The 19,721-nt window shown below is 35.3% G+C and overlaps 1 protein-coding gene across 3 annotated transcripts in view; it reads right to left on the reverse strand.

Annotated features, from left to right (window-relative positions):
• LOC107687075 (uncharacterized protein KIAA1522 homolog) overlaps nt 1-19,721 on the reverse strand; it is a 55,679-nt gene that overhangs the window by 15,170 nt on the left and 20,788 nt on the right. The window contains exon 1 of one of the 3 annotated variants that reach the window (XM_016484226.1): nt 17,343-18,136. The exons of the other annotated variants lie outside the window; for them this stretch is intronic. Coding sequence (XP_016339712.1) covers nt 17,343-17,454 — 112 coding nt within the window. The 5' untranslated portion in view covers nt 17,455-18,136. Of the gene's footprint in view, nt 1-17,342; nt 18,137-19,721 lie in introns of those variants that run through there. 3 annotated transcript variants of the gene reach the window in all.

Raw genomic sequence — 19,721 nt, forward strand, 5'->3', positions numbered from 1 at the left:
ACAGTTGTGTTAGATATTATAGCTAAGCACAGGTTCTTACCCCAAGCCTTACAACCATCATTTAACCTTTGACCCCAAAACAGACCTACTTGTCACATCTTGCTGAAAGTATACTTCAAACAGAAGAAATGTATCCATGGTGCTTATTTGTGCTAAGTTTGTTAAGATATTGAGTGAACCAAGTCAAGAGTCCCCTTGTGAAAAAGAAATACACTTTAGCATACTTTTGAAAAAAAGAGTATTTATTATGGAAATAATATACTTTAAAAGAATACTTCAGTATGAACTAAAAGTAATAATTTGAGACACTCAAATTCAGTTGAATGTTAACTTATAAATGAAAATGTACCTTATAGGACTAGTCATTTTTGTAATAATTGTAATTAGAAATTTAACACATATATACTTTAAGGTAAAACTTTTCATGTGACATGTATTTAAAAGTGTACTTACAATAAGTGTGTTGTGAAACATAGTTATGAAAGTACTGTATACTCTACAAGTACACTAGAAGTGCATATTCAACACAGTAAAGCACACTTCTTTTTCACAAGGGCGCCCACCTCTAAGTTTGTTTTGTTATGTTTTTTAGTTTGATTGCTTAGAAAAGTAATGGCACACATCCCATTAACAAACTGCTGTACATGAGATATCAATCATGTGTTAAAGTTTAAAGGGATAGTTCACCCCTTAAAAATGAAAATTATGTCATCATTTACTCACCCTCAAGTTGTTTTAAACCTGTATGGGTTTTTCTTCTGTTGAACATTAAAAGAGGATGTGGCTAACCAAACAGTTGCTGGTAGCCATTGACTTTGGTCAATGGCTACATTGTTCAAAATAGAAGAAAGAATTTCATACAGAAGTTTTAAAAAAGGTTTGATAATTTTTTCTTAGTCTCAGAGTGAACTCGAGCAGACCCACCGCAGGCAGTACAGCTCAGTTAGGAGATTTAGAGACACTGATGGGTGCGTCTTTACTGCTCTCAGTCCATTAAAGGGTCTGTGAGTGCAGGAACCAACATGCTTCAACCAGATGTGCAACAACAACAACAACCCAGTAACCCTGTGTCTTCCTTCTGATATCTGCTATTTGTCACAGTTCCCATCCACTTGAAAACTGAGGTAATGATTTTACTTAAGGCTGTTCGGTAACACTTTATTTTAGGGACCAATTCTCACTATTAACTAGTTGGTTATTGCTAGTTGCATATTACTAGCATATTGGGTGTTTATTAGTTCTTATAAAGCACATGTTAATGCCTTATTCTGCATGACCATATTTTTCATCCCTTAATCCCATACCTAAACTTTACAACTACCTTACTAACTATTAATAAGCAGCAAATTAGGAGTTTACTGAGGCAAAAGTCATAGTTAATAGTTCGTTAATACTAAGAACTTGTCCCCAATCTTAAGTGTGACCGGCTATTTATTGAATAGAAATTTCAATGATTGTTCTAAATGCTGTCTAGCATACATCAAATTGCATTATTGTTAAGTTTCATCAAATGAAACTCCATCCAGACCAAGATATTTTCCCATTAAAACTGTCAGAAATCTGAACAATATCCTTTTTTTAAAGTTAGGAAAATGGAAAACTGTCAGGAATTTGAGGTAATGATTTTACTTATGGCTGTTCGGTAACACTTTATTTTAGGGACCAATTCTCACTATGAACTAGTTGGTTATTGCTAGTTGCATATTACTAGCATATTGGGTGTTTATTAGTTCTTATAAAGCACATGTTAATGCCTTATTCTGCATGACCATATTTTTCATCCCTTAATCCCATACCTAAACTTTACAACTACCTTACTAACTATTAATAAGCAGCAAATTAGGAGTTTACTGAGGCAAAAGTCATAGTTAATAGTTCGTTAATACTAAGAACTTGTCCCCAATCTTAAGTGTGACCGGCTATTTATTGAATAGAAATTTCAATGATTGTTCTAAATGCTGTCTAGCATACATCAAATTGCATTATTGTTAAGTTTCATCAAATGAAACTCCATCCAGACCAAGATATTTTCCCATTAAAACTGTCAGAAATCTGAACAATATCCTTTTTTTAAAGTTAGGAAAATGGAAAACTGTCAGGAATTGGAAAACTATGTAGCTGCCTTTTAGGATTGTTCTGTTGTGAGGTTGATATGGAGGATATTTGCTACATTAGTTCACTAAATACACTGTGAAAATGCTATCAGCATTCCATTTGTCAGTTATCATCCATTCCTTTCCTATAACAAGGCAAACCCTGTTCAATAAGACCACACAAAGACACTTTCACTTGGTTTTAAGATGTTGAAATGACTGCAGACAATAGCAATGGTGGCTTGTAATCAACTGACACGGTCAATCCAGTTTTCCCTCTCAGTTGCTACCAACCTAAATTTGTCACAAGAAGCAGAGGCTGTAAATGTGAGTTGCTCATGTCTTGAGCTGTCTACTATGTTAGACAGGATGACAGGCAACAATGCCACCTGGATTACTGCTGTGACACAAACACGGCTGACTTTGACAACAGAAGAAGAACATCATCAGCATTTTAGTGAACTGAAGGTTCTGTGAAGATCATCGGAAACTAAATTACATCAGAAGGGCCTTAGTTTATCATTTAGACATATTGACTTCATTAGTGAAATTAGGAAATAAGTACAGAGCATCTGGAGTCTGTCATGTGGTATATGTGCTCTGAAGTAATAACACCAGTCCTGTGACTTTACACGAACTCTTGAGTCTCATACATAGCTGTCAGATGAATTTTTTATTAAGCAAAATTTGATTAAAGAGCAGTTACAAATCAAAAACAGTTCCCTTACTGGCGTGTGTGTGTGTGTGTGTGTTACTTTAACAAGATAATAACACAAAGAGCAGTTCTGTCTATGCTAATGGACATGGTGTGATTCTGATACAGAACAGACAGAAGTTTTCTGAAAACAGACGCTACCTGGTGTTACATAAGGACAGAGAGTCAAATGCCAAATCTGTGTTTGCTGTTATACAGAAAATGTAAAAAAATCAAAAATAAAAATCCACCATGCAACGAGTTTGGGATAGTTCACCCAAAAATGAAAATTCTGTCACCATATTCAAATGTTGTTCTCCAAACCTGTATGACATTCTCTCTTCAGCGGAATACAAAATAAAAAGGTTCTGCAAAGTTTGTAAGCTGCTTTACTCAAAGCTGGCCTGTTGTAATTGGTTACAACACATAATTTCACTGTATGGAAATTGGCAGCATAATCATTCTTCAAAATATCTTCTTTTGTGTTCCATGGAGGAAAGAAAGTCATACAGATTTGAAACAACATGAGGATGACAGAATCTGCGTTTTTGGGTGAATTAACCATCAGACGACTATCAGTTAGTTACTGTAATTACCATGAGTGGAGGAGACGGCCGTCTAGAGAGGTATGACCAGTGTTGGGGGTAACGCATTACAAGTAACGCGAGTTACATAATCAGATTACTTTTTTCAAGTAACTAGTAAACTAACACATTACTTTTTAATTTACAAGAGAATATCTGAGTTACTTTTTCAAATAAGTAACGCAAGTTACTTTTTCTTTCCAATTTATTGATTGACAGCTCTCCTGTCCCCATGTTGAGAAATCAGATGTTACTGTAGTTCTAAAATAAATATGAATATGCTGATGTGCTAATGAATATAAATTTATCTCACTCACACAAAAAAAACACAGATTCAGTATTCCTCAAAATGAATAAAAATAATGCAACTCAGAATATGACGCAAACCTGCAATAATTAAATGTTAAACAACACAAATATCATTATGTATTTAATCTCATTCTATTAACCAATGTCTTTGCTTCTGACCTTCGATGATCCAGTTCAACCATACTAATAAGCAAAAATTACTCTAGACAAACATTTGTGTGTCTTTTTTTATTGCTGAAGTGTGTTGAAATGTCTTCTTCTGCACTGTACGGACATAAATTTACTTTCCCTTCAGCCTGAGGCTTATTCATTTCACTTTTGTTGTGAAAAGGCTTTTATATTTGCCAAAAATATAACTTTTTTATTTTAAAAACGAACAAGCAAGCCCTGTCCAGATTTAAAAAGTAACGCAAAAGTAACGTAACGCATTACTTTCCATAAAAAGTAACGAAGTAACGTAATTAGTTACTTTTTTATGGAGTAACGCAATATTGTAATGCATTACTTTTAAAAGTAACTTTCCCCAACACTGGGTATGACAGTGCAAAATGCAGTAAATGTAGTTTTAACTGGTATGAATAATGCTGCTTGGACAAGAAAGGCTTCTGATTTTATATGCTGCAGAAATCTCCCTTTAATGACTGTAGCTTACCTTGTGCATTGGGATAAATGCATCACAAGTACTTTAGTCTCATTGTAACACACATGCTCTGCTCTGACACACATATACAGCAGCCACTGTGCTGCTATCACTGAAACACTATCCAGTCAATACAACCTGTTTTCTATGGCCTTGAGAATTCATTGCAGACCTTTGCATCAGACAACTTTCAAGCCTGGTCTGTTTGCAGAAGAATATGTGAATATTTAATACAATTTAATATCTGAGCGCCAAGGCAGAAAAACAGCTCTGCCCTCAGTTTATTTACCTGAGTCTATCAGGATGAAGGGGTGGTGTGTGATAGCAATTGTTAGTGTGCTTTCTTACACAGAGTGAATGAGAATTCTGAAGTCTTTACATTGACGTTCACGGGTAAGCAAGAAAACTGCAGACTTCAGCACAATGACCTACTTCATTAACAGAACTTGCATCAAAGCACTAGCAAGGCTGATGACATAGTGTCTTAGCATCAAGTGAAAAGCAAATTAGTGTTGTTTGACAAAGATAAAGTTGGGTCACAATCTATAGGCTATTACAACACTCCTACAACATTACTGTGCATTTAACATTTGGATTTGCTGAGTAATACTAATAAACTACTTATAAGTATAGTTATACCAAATAAAATATTATACCAAACCTGTATGACTTTCGGTATTCTTTAGAAGATAAAATATATTTTCCTTTTCCATACAATGAAAGTCAGTGGGGGCCAGTGTTGTTTTGGACCCCACTGACTTTCATTAAATGGGTGAAAACAGTTGAACCATTTTTCATAATAGATTTCTGTGTTCTGCAGAAAAAATTAAGTCATACCGTTTTGGAAAGAGAAAAGGACAGTAGCATAAATGATGAAAGAATCTTCATTTTTGAGTGAACTATCCCTTTAAAGGCACATCCCAGCTATCATATTTATCCCAGCTACTTTCATTTTTGTTATCCTAGCTTCCATTTGTATGTTATTTGTTGGTCGAAAAGTGTACAAGATGGCTTTGGTGTTGTCTCCTTGCCTCTAATATGCTAAATCAATTTGTCTGTAATGGAGGAAATGGCTGCACCAGGCCCTATTACATTCAGAAACAATGGCTTTATATTGGGCCCTTTTCTATTCTGCCTATCACTACCTTCTAGATGTGAGCAATAAAACCAAAACATGTTTCTAAATGACTTGAAACAACTATTTGAGTTTGGAAAACAGATTGACTTTGGCAGGGATTCTTGAAATAACATTTGGCGGGTTCTTTTGGTTGCAGCTCAAGATATAATAAAGGCAACTCTCTCCTCCCTGAGGAACCCTGGCCAGTCTGAGAACAAATCCAATCCTGAGGTCACTGGTGTATGGGGATTAACTGGAGTGTGCTCTAGAATCCTATTTAAAAAAAAACATTAAAACTGTTTGAAATTTCTATTTTGGGTATGAAAGAATTTCCCTCCACTGACAGATTATCGTGCTGTTCTGTAACTCTCTTTGGCACTGTGCTTGATTGAAGCACTTTTAACTGAAACTTCAAAGGGTGAAGGATGTGCACAAAGAGATTAGTCGAATGCTGTTCATGGGATAATGAAAAATGGAATATCTCGCCCACCGCAGCCTGTTGCTACGGAATTATTATTTACTACATTCAACCTCTGAGATAGGTCCTAAGGCAGCTTCTCCGTGTTTTGTCTTAAACAGGTGGAAAGTTTGAACACCAAATAGTATAACTCTGCTGGGATTTTTCAAGTCACAAGGGGTATACTTCAAAGTGTACTAAAAATGCTACTACAAGTATTTCATTAGTAAACTATCAGTATACCTATAAGTTCACTTTTAGTATAGTTGCAGTACAAACTAAACATTTTGATGTAAACTAGTTGTGTACTCAAAGTTTACTACTGTTATACTTAAAGTATACTTAAAAGTATACTTTTATATACTAGAAAGTGGGCCAATTTAGTCCCAAGGAGTATTGAAATAGTACACTTACAAGTATACTACTAGTACACTGATATTTGTATACTTACTACATAAAGTATACTTACAAATATACTTGAACTTTACTTAAGTATACTTACTAAAATAAACTTGAAGTATACTACTTTTTGGTAAGGGGAAATATACAGTTGTACGAAGTTCATGTCCAGGTCAACCTTGCTGAACATAAAAATGTTCTAAAGGTGTCAAACAGGATGACTTAGCCATTCACACAGACATAAATATGCAAGACGCACAGAAAATCACAAGGTCTCAAGACACATTTTTTTAAAAGCTGAACTGAATGCAAAAAACGCATTCTGAACAGCTCCTTACACTGCCTTCAAGTCTTGTCAGAATTATTGTGTTTACAAGATGCAGTGATGAAATATACAATATAATACACACACACACTACCGCTAAAAAGTTTGGAGTCTGTAGCTTTCTTAGTGTTTTTTAAAGAAGACTTACAGTACATGCTCACCAAGGCAATTTAAAAGAACTGTTTTCTATTTTAATATATTTTAAAATGTAATTTATTACCGTGATGCAAAGCTGAATTTTCAGCATCATTACCCCAGTCTTCAGTTTCACATCATTCTAATATGCTGATTTGATGCTGAATAAACATTCCGAGTTATTGATCTTTTTTCAGGATTCTTTGATAAATAAAAAGTTCAAAAGGACAGCATTTGAAACAGCCATTGACTTACATAGTATGGGAAAAAAATACTAAAATATGGAAGTCAGTGGCTACCAGCAAATGTTTGTTTACCAACATTCTTCAAAATACCTTGTTTTGTGCTCAGAAGAAAGAAACTCAGGTTTAGAAATACAGAAATATAGAAATACAGGTTTAGAACAACTTGATAGTGAGTAAATGATAACAGAATTTTCATTTTAGGGTGAACTATCCAATGCAATTCAGTAGAGGAATGCAGTTGAAGATATTTGAATGAATGGGCTGCGTTGTTATGCTTGTGTATGTAAGTTTTAATATATATTTTGTCTTATCTAGTTCAAATGTAACTGAGAGCTAAAGGTCAAGCAACAAATTTATTATTTTGCTGTGTAATGCCTGTGAGAATTGTTTTACTTCCTAAGGCAAAGCAATCTTAATGTGAGCTGATACATCTACATGGGAACCATCAACTGTGGATCTTAATAACTCACTCAGAGTAATAATCAGTTTTATGCCCCATTACCCACCATGCTTTTGATGCCACCCCACAGTGCATTTGGCACTCTAGGATCACTGCTAAATGACATTTAGTGAGAATTTCTCACGGCTACTGTCACAGTGTTTACACACAGTAAATTTGCCCGAGTAAAATTTACTCAAATTGAAGAAAATATTACTCTATGCCAGATAACATTTGGTCCCTCTCTGAAAAGAGTAAAAGTTACTCTTTTGATAGAGTTGTTTTTCCAGAGTTCATTTTGCTCAATTTAGTGTTAATATTTTACTCTTTCCTGTTATATTTGACTCTATTTAGTGTTTTTTGAAATTAACTCTTGTACTATTTTACTCAGTTCAGAGGTAAAAGAAATGGACTCTGCGACTTTTTAACTCTGTTCAGAGGAAAGTCAAATTTACTCTACCACAATTTACCTCCCCTCCAGAGTTGTTTATCATCAATTATGAGTGAACTTTAATGAATAACTAACTCTATCCAGAGTTAATCTTCTAAATTACACCCTTCATGTTTTATCCGCAAAAGCCCTAAAATATAAATGAAAAACTTATTTTTCAATCTGAAAATAAAGTCAACAACAAACTGTATACTCATATCTCAATTTTATTTTTCAAGCTCCTATTTAAACAGTATTACATTTAATTCACTTGTGATTATGATCACTTGATGGTTTCAGCATCTATATCATAGGCAGTGTTTTGCAGAAAGCTATACACAATGGTCAATTCCTGACAGTATGAAATTCTTAAGACAAAGTGAGCTTTGAAAAGCTAATCAAAACAGGCCAGTGAATTAGAGGCCTTACAGGGTAGAGCATGTTGGACAATTACAATAAAACAAGACTGGACCCTACTTCTCTTCAGCCCAACAAGAAGTAGATACAGCTGGAGACTCTCCAATGCTATCCAAGTGCCCTTGGATACTGGTAACAGTCTGTGAAAGGATGAAAACACATTTTTACAGTTAAAGTCAAAATACAGCATGAATAAAGATACAGTGATGTCTGTCTTCCACCAAAGTTTCTGTTGTACATACTTCCAACAGATTGTTACCAAATGTGCTAAGTAGAAAATAATAGCACAAGAACAACAATTTAGAGGACAGGTGATCATTAAAGGGATAGTTCTCCCAAAAATGAAAATTCTGTCATTAATTACTCACCCTTATGTCGTTCCAAACCCATAAGACCTTCGTTCATCTTCAGAACACAAATTAAGATATTTTTCAATGTGATCCTACAAACCTGGGAATGCACTGCTCACGTGGTTGCATGATTGTCTGCTGTAAATACAATAGTCTATGCTTGGAAAAATATGAATAATTTCATATTTAATTTAACAATAGGAAAATATTATAATATAATTTGTATTATGTGGTTATTTAAATATCCTGTTTAAAAATAGGAAGACATATGCAATAGAAATTATTTTTTTATCTCAAAGTGATGGATGTAATTTTAAGATATAATAATTAAAATACATTAATTCAGCTTTATATTTACATGAGGTAAACATTAAATTGTTTGGTTTATATCTTTAATGTATATAGCCTAATTGTAGACTAATATTAACATCTTGCTGTATGGCCCATTTCAAATGTTTATCTGTTTTTTTCCTTTTTCTCCTCTGGCTGAGGAGGAGCGCTGATGAAATATTGTTCTTGTAAATAGCCTACTTCCCAGCATTTCAGTAATAAAAGTGTACATTAAAAATGCATGCAAATTACAGTGAAGCGCAAAAGTTATCGTACGGTGTTCCGCAGTGGTCAAAAAGGATTCAAACGGTGAAATTTGAATTGAAACTCAACTAGCCCCTGTAAATGTTGAAAATACCTTACGTTCCCATGAGAAACAGTTAACATACCATCCGAATAGGGCTAATACACATCAAAATGCTCCAACAATACAATTAAGGCTAAGGTTAACTTAACTCTTTACCGAGTCAAGTACATGTGGTGCACAACTTGAACCACTCGTCACAATAGTTTAGTGGACAGACAATTGATAGGCAGCTAGCTAGTTTCACTGGTGTCAATTAACGTTCGTAATGTTCATACTGTATATGTTAGCTAACAGTTATTTGCTTTCAAGATAACTTTGCCTAATTTAGTTCTCAAGCTAACATGAGAAGCGATCTCGATTATAATGTTCAAAAAACGTGGCAAAATAATCTGAGCTCAAAACAGAGGCGAATATTATTAAAATAAATACTAAGACTTTGAAACTTTACTTACTTTACCATCCAGCAGAAGCGCATCTTCTCTTCTAAACCCACAAGCAGCAGCGGTCGATGGCCGTGATTAACAGTAATGGCGGATCAACGAAGGGAGGAGAACAGTTTGGGGAGGAGTCACAGTTACTCTATAATTTTGCTCCCACTCTACTGACACATTTTACTCTGTACACTCAAAATAGAGTAAAAACAACTATTTTTGAGGAAAAAAATATTAACTCTGGAAAAACAACTCCGCCATTTTTCCTGTGCAGACACTCAAATACTACACACTATAACCAAACTATACTATGACCAAATACTATAACCATATAACTATATTACCTATGTTTGTGTTTTTATGCACTATAAGCTTTGATTTAAATTGTTAGTGTTCATTTACCGCTATAAATTCAAGGCAGCATGCTTGTAGTTTTCAGGAAAAACAGACAGTCACACCACATCTTACAACTCGTCCTGCATACTAAGTATCGCAAGTTATTTCAGGAGTATGACACAAACTCTTTTTGAACTTGTTTTGTCTGCTAAAACAAGATTAAAAATGAGGTTGTATAGAAAATCCCATACTGGGTCCTGATGAGCATTTAGTTTGGACCACACACACAGTGTTTCTGCTGACAGCACTGCCAGAGTAAGAGGATTTCCCTCAAAACAAAAGCTCACCCGCTCTTCTTTCTTCTTCAACTGTAATTCTGTTAGGGACTGAGATGCTTTCTTTGCTCTCTAGAGGTTACTGAAGGTCAGCATGTGGTTCGTCTTGTTCAGAATGTTCCGTTTTCTGATGTGATAGGGACAGTGTGATATTTGATCATAAACAAGGACACAAAGTCTCAAAAACAATGTTTCTCACCCTCTTCTGAATGAATAGTTCATAAAAGTCATGCATATTAAAAGTGATGTCTGTCTATTTAGTGTTCATTTCAACATACAAGTGGCTTATGGTGTGTTGAATGAAAATAAAAACGAAAAGTCATTTATTTCAAGTGCGTTTATATATTGGTCTAATCAAAAATCATGGTTTCAAGTTTTAAACCTGTTTTGTTCAGTTTTTCTGAAAGCAAATAACACTCTTCAAAAAAGGAAAAAAGACATGAATAAAATATTTAAAATGTGTTTAAAGTGTTTATTTTTGCTTTACACCATACTGTCTATCTTTACTGACTGCAGAAATTATTGTGGTTTTATTATTATTATTATTGGTATATACTGTAATTATGATGAAAATATTCTTCTTTTTTTAAAAATACATCACAAGCATTTAAAGGGGCCATATGATGTTGCTAAAAAGAACATTATTTTGTGTATTTGGTGTAATGAAATGTGTTTATTTCCACACGGTGGCCTAGAGTGAGCGGCGGCCAGGGGCTAGAGTGAGGAATGGCCGGAGGGATTGAGTGAGCAGAGGCGGCGGACTTGAGAACAGCGCGGCCGGCGGATTCGACGAAGGAGCGTCCGGAGGGCTTGCGGCAGCCACATGTGACGACCCCGGGCTGGACTCTGCTTCGTCCACGGTGAAAGCCGATCCGGTGATCCACAGCGCGAAGTTGTTGTATTTCCTCAGCAACCAGCACGGATCAGCTCCAGGCATGACGAAGCAGATATCGTCCTCTTTTGGAAGGCCAAACAAAGTAGTTTCGCTTTCACAACGAAACACACAGCGCCTTCACGACATGGCGGCAGCAACAATACTACAGTGAGAATAAAAGTTACGCCTTCTTTCTTTGCGTGAACATTTGGGCGGCATTATGCAAATCTTCCCACACAGTGACGTAGACATGTGGGGGCGTGTTTTAGGTAGGCGTGGCTGACTCTTAACTTTTATGAAGAATATCTCTTTGGATTTGAGACTTTAGTCTTTGCAACTTTACAGATCTTCTTTATGCACCAAGAGCTTGTAACACTTCAAAGAGAAAGGAAAAATTGAAATCGCATCATATGACCCCTTTAAGGTCTACTGAAGTCTTTAATAATACTAAATGAAACATTGATTAACAAAATGTTTTTAGTTTTATCTTAAGATAAAATTCTACTTTCATATAACTAAGCTTTTGTTTATGGTGAAATTAAGTTGTAATAAGCCAAAAATAATAAGCTTAAATAAAAGGCATACATCTAAAGAAAATATATTGCTTTGTATGACTTGTTTGCATGTTTTTGTCTTTGGGGGAAAAGTGTTTTCAATTAATATCAAATCAAAATTGAACCAAACCAAGGCAGCAATTATATTGTGGATTGTCACTGTATTGTTAGCAATTTTGTGTCAATAAAAAGTTATAAAAATGTTATGTCCAAAAGTTCTGGAACATTCAAAACATCCATTTGTATGTACGTGAGTAAGCAAGTAAGTAAGTAAATAAATAAACGTTTTAACAATTAAAACTGAAAAAAAAGAAGAAATTTTTTCTTGGTTGTGAACATTTAATAAATGTCCTATTCTATTACATTACTGCAACATTATGTCTTTAACTCTGAGTGAACCTTTGCAGAAAGTCCTACTGGATTTCAATATGACACAATGATATATGCAAACTAACATTCACTATAGATACATCATATTTGTTGAGCAAACTAATGCAATGAGTGTTATCTTCTCTAAGATGCCTGAAAAATCTGTAGCCACTGTAGCAGCACTGACAGGTGTATTATCACAAGACAGGTCTATACTATTCAGTTCCTGCTTTCCGCAGCAGTCTGCTGACCCTCCCCCAGTCCCACTTGAGCTGCAGCCTGGTTGACTGGGATGAGCGATCTGTCAGAGTTATGTCCAGTGTTAATCATCATTCACGTGACCATGGAGAGAGATCTAACATATTGGATTTCTCACCATGAGCCCAGATTCCCCAGTGCATGACTTGATGCAGCTCAGGCACTGATGGGATGAGAACTCTTTCTCCATAATCCAACGTCCATCTATCAATCTCTAACATCACCAATGGCTCACGGACCTTGAGAGTCTTTGGTTGAATAGTTTGCTGCACACAAGGTGGAGCTCAGCTACAAGAACACTTATTTTCCTCTAAATATTTAAACCGCTATAGACCGTTGGACACATGTTTGCAGCACCGCCGCCACAGGGGACGACCCCTCTGTTGTGTATTCTGCCCAGTCACGCGTGAGGAGAGAGACTGGTATGCTGGAATGCATTCAGATTCAGCTCTTCTGAATAAACGGCTCGATGAATGAGTAAAGCTATGCATAAAGACAATCCAAGGAAGAGTGTATAACAGTCGCTCAATACAGCATAGCATTCAAACCTTTGTTCCACAGTCAGTCCTCGATTTGACAGTTTTATAGTTTTTGTCTTTTGACAAACATATTATATTTTGTTATATATAACATTTTGTCTGGTCACATTCATTAATGTTAGTCAGTTCTGCTTATAATAATTCTCATTTCAACTGACTGATTAACTACCATAGTATGATATACACTCAACTGAACAAAATTATAAACGCAACACTTTTGTTTTTGCCCCCATTTTTCATGAGCTGAACTCAAAGATCTAAGACTTTTTCTATGTACACAAAAGGCCTATTTCTCTCAAATATTGTTCACAAATCTGTCTAAATCTGTGTTAGTGAGCACTTCTCCTTTGCCGAGATAATCCATCCACCTCACAGGTGTGGCATATCAAGATGCTGATTAGACAGCATGATTATTGCACAGGTGTGCCTTAGGCTGGCCACAATAAAAGGCCACTCTAAAATGTGCAGTTTTATCACACAGCACAATGCCACAGATGTCGGAAGTTTTGAGGGAGCGTGCAATTGGCATGCTGACTGCAGGAATGTCCACCAGAGCTGTTGCCCGTGAATTGAATGTTCATTTCTCTACCATAAGCCGTCTCCAAAGGCGTTTCAGAGAATTTGGCAGAACACACAACTGCAGACCACGTGTAACCACACCAGCCCAGGACCTCCACATCCAGCATCTTCACCTCCAAGATCGTCTGAGACCAGCCACCCGGACAGCTGCTGCAACAATCGGTTTGCATAACCAAAGAATTTCTGCACAAACTGTCAGAAACCGTCTCAAGGAAGCTCATCTGCATGCTCGTCGTCCTCATCGGGGTCTCGAAAAACAAAAGTATTGCGTTTATAATTTTGTTCAGTGTATATCGTTGCGCAGCACAGGTGGTGGAGAAATAATTTATGCAAATTGTTTGATTTGAGATCTACAAGATGCTGATGTAACAAACATGGCACTGATGACTACTTTACTTGTTATTTGACTTTAGGGTTGTGCCAATAGACGATAGTATCGTGTATTGATGACAGTCAAAGATAACACCTGTGGCTGATGCCTTTGACGATATCAAGATTATTATAATAATTATTATTATTAGGCTAGTATTATTATCTAGTTAATATTAGGGCTTATTTGTCCCATTATATTTCTTTTTACGTGTTTTACACTATTGCACGCTATAACCAATCACACAGGATTCTGTTCAGATGAGTCATCACTGAAACACCAGAGTTTTGTTGTTCCGTGCATTTTGCTGTTATATATTCAAATGGAATTAACAATACAGCATGATTTTTTTAGTCCACATGTCATACTAACAGGAATCTATGCTTCTAACCACAGGTCGATAGCTGTAGTTCCAACCATCTATGTTTCCAGTGCTGTTTGTGAATGTTCATTTGAAGTATGGTTTCAGGAAACAGCAAATCATTGAACTATGCTGGTAACAATGGTATTTGCGAGCATAGTCGGCTAATGATGCTTTTGGGAAATGCATTGCTGATTGAGCTCAATCTGAATTAATTTCGATTGGGCTGGAAAGGAGTTTGTAGACCTGAAAAAAATAAGCATCTAAATGCTTCAATCAGACTACTTTCTTAATCAGACTGAAAAATACCTTGCGCATATTTACATACATTTCATGGCAAACAAACGTGTATTTGTATTTGTAAATATTCAATTTCCTTCACTGATGAACTGGTCAGTGAAGAAGATCAAGTATTTACAGAATCCACTTTATTTTTAATGAAAGAACAGACTCTGGCATTTTCAACTTGAATATTTAAGGCTTCAAGTGTCATTTTCTTCCAGTTATTATACAAAATCTGTCCACTATGCTCCCAGTGGGCAGTTGATGTTGAAAAGACATCAAATTGGCATCTAAACTGAGGTCAAATATGCAAATCCAACTGACGTCAAAAACTTGACATGATGTTGATTTGATGTAAATTGAACGTTAAACATACTGGCCTTCATATACTGTACATTAAACCAATTTCAGTGTGGGATTAACTTCTTATTTTCACCCAATTACCAACTGCCGTCCAAACTGAATTGAAAATTATGTTACAGCATCTTGATCAAGTCTTGACTAAAATTTGACATCAAAATGATATCAAGATACCTGCTGGGCTGCGTTATATGATAATCTAGTATAATCATGAACAGATTGGTTGGCAGCACCAATATTTTAACCATTTACTGCACTTTGTTATTTTTTTTAATTTTTTTGTTATTTACCTATAGCAGCTAATTATGTTCAAAGAAGATAATGTTCATGTCTCAAATGTTCAAAGAGGATAGGTTTCTTCCATTTTGCAAAATAGATGGATATGTTTTCATTAAAATCGTCTAGTTTATTGCCATAATACCCATTATCTTTTTATCTTTCTTGTTGTCTTTATTATCATTGACATAATCAAAAAAAAAAAAAAAAAAAACATTAGATAATATAAAACTATTTATTTGGATGGTTTTAAATTAAGATGATGATTATTTATATAGAAACAATATTTTTTTAATTTATTGCAAAATATACATACAGTATACTGTATACCCAAACATTAAAGTTAGAGAGTGTAGGAAGACACTTGTCTATAAAAAAAAAAAAATTGTTATCGTTAAAAATCAATTTTTTAGTGGGAGTGTCTTTCTACTGGACCAGCAGCAACTGTGCCAGACGCGCTATTGTGTGAGTATCATCAACATGATCTCATTTTCAAACTGTAAATTCAATCTGTGAAGAACTTAATTAAAAAAAACAAAAAAAAAAAAAAAAAAAGAATCTGTTAACGAGCATCTTCTTACATTTTTATTGGCAAAAAGTTTATGGAAAACAAAATAGTTACGAAGAATTTTCACAACATGTTGAGAAAGGAGACGTCTTAGTATTCGGACATAATCCAAATGACATTACTGCTAATAGGCTAATTTCCTCTTTCCATTTTCTCTACAGGGATATTTTGATGTAGGAGTCTTTGCGTCATATGAAAAGTGAGGTGCCGAAGTGAGTTACGAAGCAAGTCAGATTGGTGAAATGTTCCACTTGAAAACAGGCATCTTGTTCTTCGCAACCGAGACAAAAATGAAAGGGATGTGTTTGACAGGAGATTTGTTCATCTCTGTAAACAGCAGCTCTTTTTGACGTACACTTTTGATTTAATTTTCTGTCAGGGGTCTTAGTGCTGACATTCCCCTGTGATTTTAAATGACAGAGAACTGACTGTCTTAAAGCCACTCAGACACCCAAAGTCTGAAGTCACAGAAGTGCGCTGATACTGATGAACAGTAGTACCAAACCTTCAGTCAAAGACTTCCTGTGTTGTGTGCTTTGGAAAATGAGAGGTTGCACAAAACAGAAAGTCAGAAAACTTAATAACAGAGCCGTGATTGCAGGGAATTTGAGGAAAACAAGCGGTAAATGATAGACTTGTGACGGGTTTACAGCATTTTCCATTTCAATAACACTCTCAAACCTTCTTAGACATTGAAACAACTCACTGAAACACAGGAAGAAACCCCTGGATCTCTTTCCCTCCCATAATGACAAAAGCACAAAATCTCTCAGGATTCCCACACAACAGAAATCACCAAAAGTATGATGGTACTACCATGGTTTGTTGGACACATGTAGGCATTATAAATGACTGATTTTTTTATTTATATAGTTTTTTTTAACAATATCACCATTTTAATATCTACAAAATCAACATTTTAATTTTAATATACATTTTTATAAAAAGTTGTAATTTATTTATTTATTTTTATTTGTGATGCAGGTATTACTATAGTTTTTTTTTTTAGTGTATGTTAAATTATTATTATTATTATTATATCACATTTTTACATTTCTATTATTATTTTACATTTTTAGTTAAATAGTTTAGGTTTTGTAGATTTTCTTTTATTTTAGTTAATATTTATTTTATTTCAAGCAACCAATTTTATTTATGTATGTATGTATGTATTTATTATTTTATTTGTTGTTGTCGTTGTTGTTTTAGTTTTAGTCATTTTAGTTAGTTTAGTTATAATAACTCTGCTACCACCATTTACCATCTGATACCATGGTACCATCACAATACTTTTTTTTGTCCGTATCACATAATCGATCAATATGGGTTTTTCCAGTAACAGATCATATTTTTTTCTTTTAATTCCCCAATACGGAATTTGTTATACACATATACATACTGAAATACATTTTAGACAAAGTTTCTATACATTCCACATTAAATCGCCATATTTATCAAATAAAATCTAAATCTAAATAAATAAAGCACTGCCACACAATTTATTATGAGTCAGATCTAAGCCGGGCAATAACAAACTCTTTATGAATTGCAAAATGCAGAATTTCCCATCTTTTCCTACCTGTTTTGAATTTATCCACATGTCTAAAGTGCCAGATGGACTTTACTCTGCTAGTGCGGTGACTGCTGGTAAGGTTAGCCTGGGTTTTCTTCTTGCTGTTGGAGTTCCCCATGGCTCAGACCCCACCAGCTCTAGACTCCCCAAACCCACTGGACTGCCACATATGGACCCTTGCTTCCCCGTTCTCTCTTCCTCCTCCTCCCAGTGTCTGTATATTCCTGTTCCCGCTCAGAGCTCCAGCTGCCGCAGCAGGGACAGAGATGTCCCGCTCTCTGCTGTGTGTGTGTGTGTGTGTGTGTGTGTGTGAGAGAGAGACCCTCCCTCCTCGCCTCTGTTGTTCAGACTACACCGCTCTCAGCGATGATCAGTCACAGCTCACTCCAGCCACTTGGAATGTGAGAAAGGAGGGGTATGTGCTTGCTTCAGCCACTCATGCTTGTATACTCACACAAACACACATTAAAGCACTCACACTACAGTAATGGATGCAGATTAACTATCAGGATTCACATATTTGAGTATATCCTGTATTGTCTCTCTTTCCTCTTGTCTGTTTTATAGATCTCGCCTTAGGCAGTTCATACCTCTGTTTGCACGGATGCCTGCTTTTATTTCCTTTGCCTTTATCCACTAAATCCCAGTGACTCCATCCACAAAATGTTTTCCTAAATCTTAGGTGGGTGAATCTTATGAAAGCTGTTAAGAATTGTCCAAAGAAAAACTGCAAAAGAAGCTTATTTTTTAGGAACATGGCCTCAGTAGCCTAAAGACAAAATGGGATTGTTAAATTTTTGCAGTTATAGTTTGTTTATTTATTTATATATTTATGGAGGCCTGTTTCTGCCATGGAATAAAACAATAAAAAAGGTAATTGTGACATTTCATCTCACAAGTTAGACTTGTTTCTTGCAATTATGAGTTTATATCTCACAATTCAAACTTTTTTCAGGATTGCACACCCGGATTGCGAGATATAAACTCACAATTTTCTTGTTTTTCCTCCACAAAATAAATAATAAAAAAGGGTAATTGCAACTTTTTAAACTCAGAATTGCAAGATTATATCTTATATATTCAGACTTTATATCTCAGAAATCACAGAATTGTGAGGGGGGGGGAGACTTTTTTTTTTTTAATCTATGGAAACAAGATTCCATAGTATAGTATAGTATAGTATAGTGGAGAGCTTTAGCTATTTAAGTAGTATTATATGTTACCTGTATTCACTCTACTGTATATGTCATAGTAGTATTTGTTGCACTAATTTAATTTAATTATTGTAATTTATTTAATTACCTTGTTATATAAATTAGATTGCTTTTATTTCACTGATGTAATAAAAGTTTGGAGAATGTGCTTAACTATATATACAGGTGCATCTCAAAAAAACTTTTTTTTTTACTTATTTCAAAAAGTGAAACTTTCATATATTCTACATTCATTATGTAAAGTAAAACATTTCAAAAGTTTTTTGTTTTAATTTTGATTTTGAATTAAAGCTTACAGCTCATGTAAGTAAAAAATCCAGTATCTCAAAATATTAGAATATTTCCTAACTAAGATCAATAAAAAAAAAAAAGGATTTGCAAAACAGAAAAGTTCAAGTTCTTTAAAGTATGTTCATATATGCACTCAATACTTGGTCGGGGCTACTTTAGCACAAATGACAGCATCAGTGAGGTGTGGCATGGAAGCGATCAGACTGAGGCACTATTGAGCCTTCAGCTCGTCTGTATTGTTGGATCGACTGTTTCTCATCTTTCTCCTGAAGATATCCCATAGACTCCATATGGGGTTCAGGTCAGGCATGTTGGCTGGCCAATCAAGCACATTAATATCATGGTCAGCAAACCACTTGGAAGTGGTTTTGGCACTGTGGGCAGGTGCTAAATCCTGCTGGAAAAGGAAATCAGCATCTCCATAAAGCTTGTCAGCAGATGGAAGCATAAAGTGCTCCAAAATCTCCTGGTAGACGGCTGCATTGACTTTGGACTTGATAAAACACAATGGACCAACACCAGCAGACATCACGGCATCCCAAATCATCACTGACTTCAGAAACTTCACACTGAACTTCAAGCAGCTTGGATTCTGTGCCTCTCCAGTCTTCCTCCAGACTCCAGACCTTGATTTGCAAATGAAATGCAAAATTTACTTTTATCTGAAAAAAGGACTTTGGAGCACTGAGCAACAGTCCAGTTCTTTTTCTCTTTTGCCCAGGTAAGATGCTTCTGACGTTGTTTCTGTTTCAGAAGTGGCTTGGTAGCCCTTTTTCTGAAGAGGTCTGAGTGTGGTGACTCTTGATGCACTGACTCCAGCTTCAGTCCACTCCTTGTGAAGCTCTCCCAAGTGTTTGAATCGGCTTTGCTTGACAGTATT

The sequence above is a fragment of the Sinocyclocheilus anshuiensis genome, unplaced genomic scaffold (genome assembly GCF_001515605.1).
Source record: "Sinocyclocheilus anshuiensis isolate Anshui unplaced genomic scaffold, SAMN03320099.WGS_v1.1 scaffold1251, whole genome shotgun sequence".
Lineage (NCBI taxonomy): Eukaryota > Metazoa > Chordata > Actinopteri > Cypriniformes > Cyprinidae > Sinocyclocheilus > Sinocyclocheilus anshuiensis.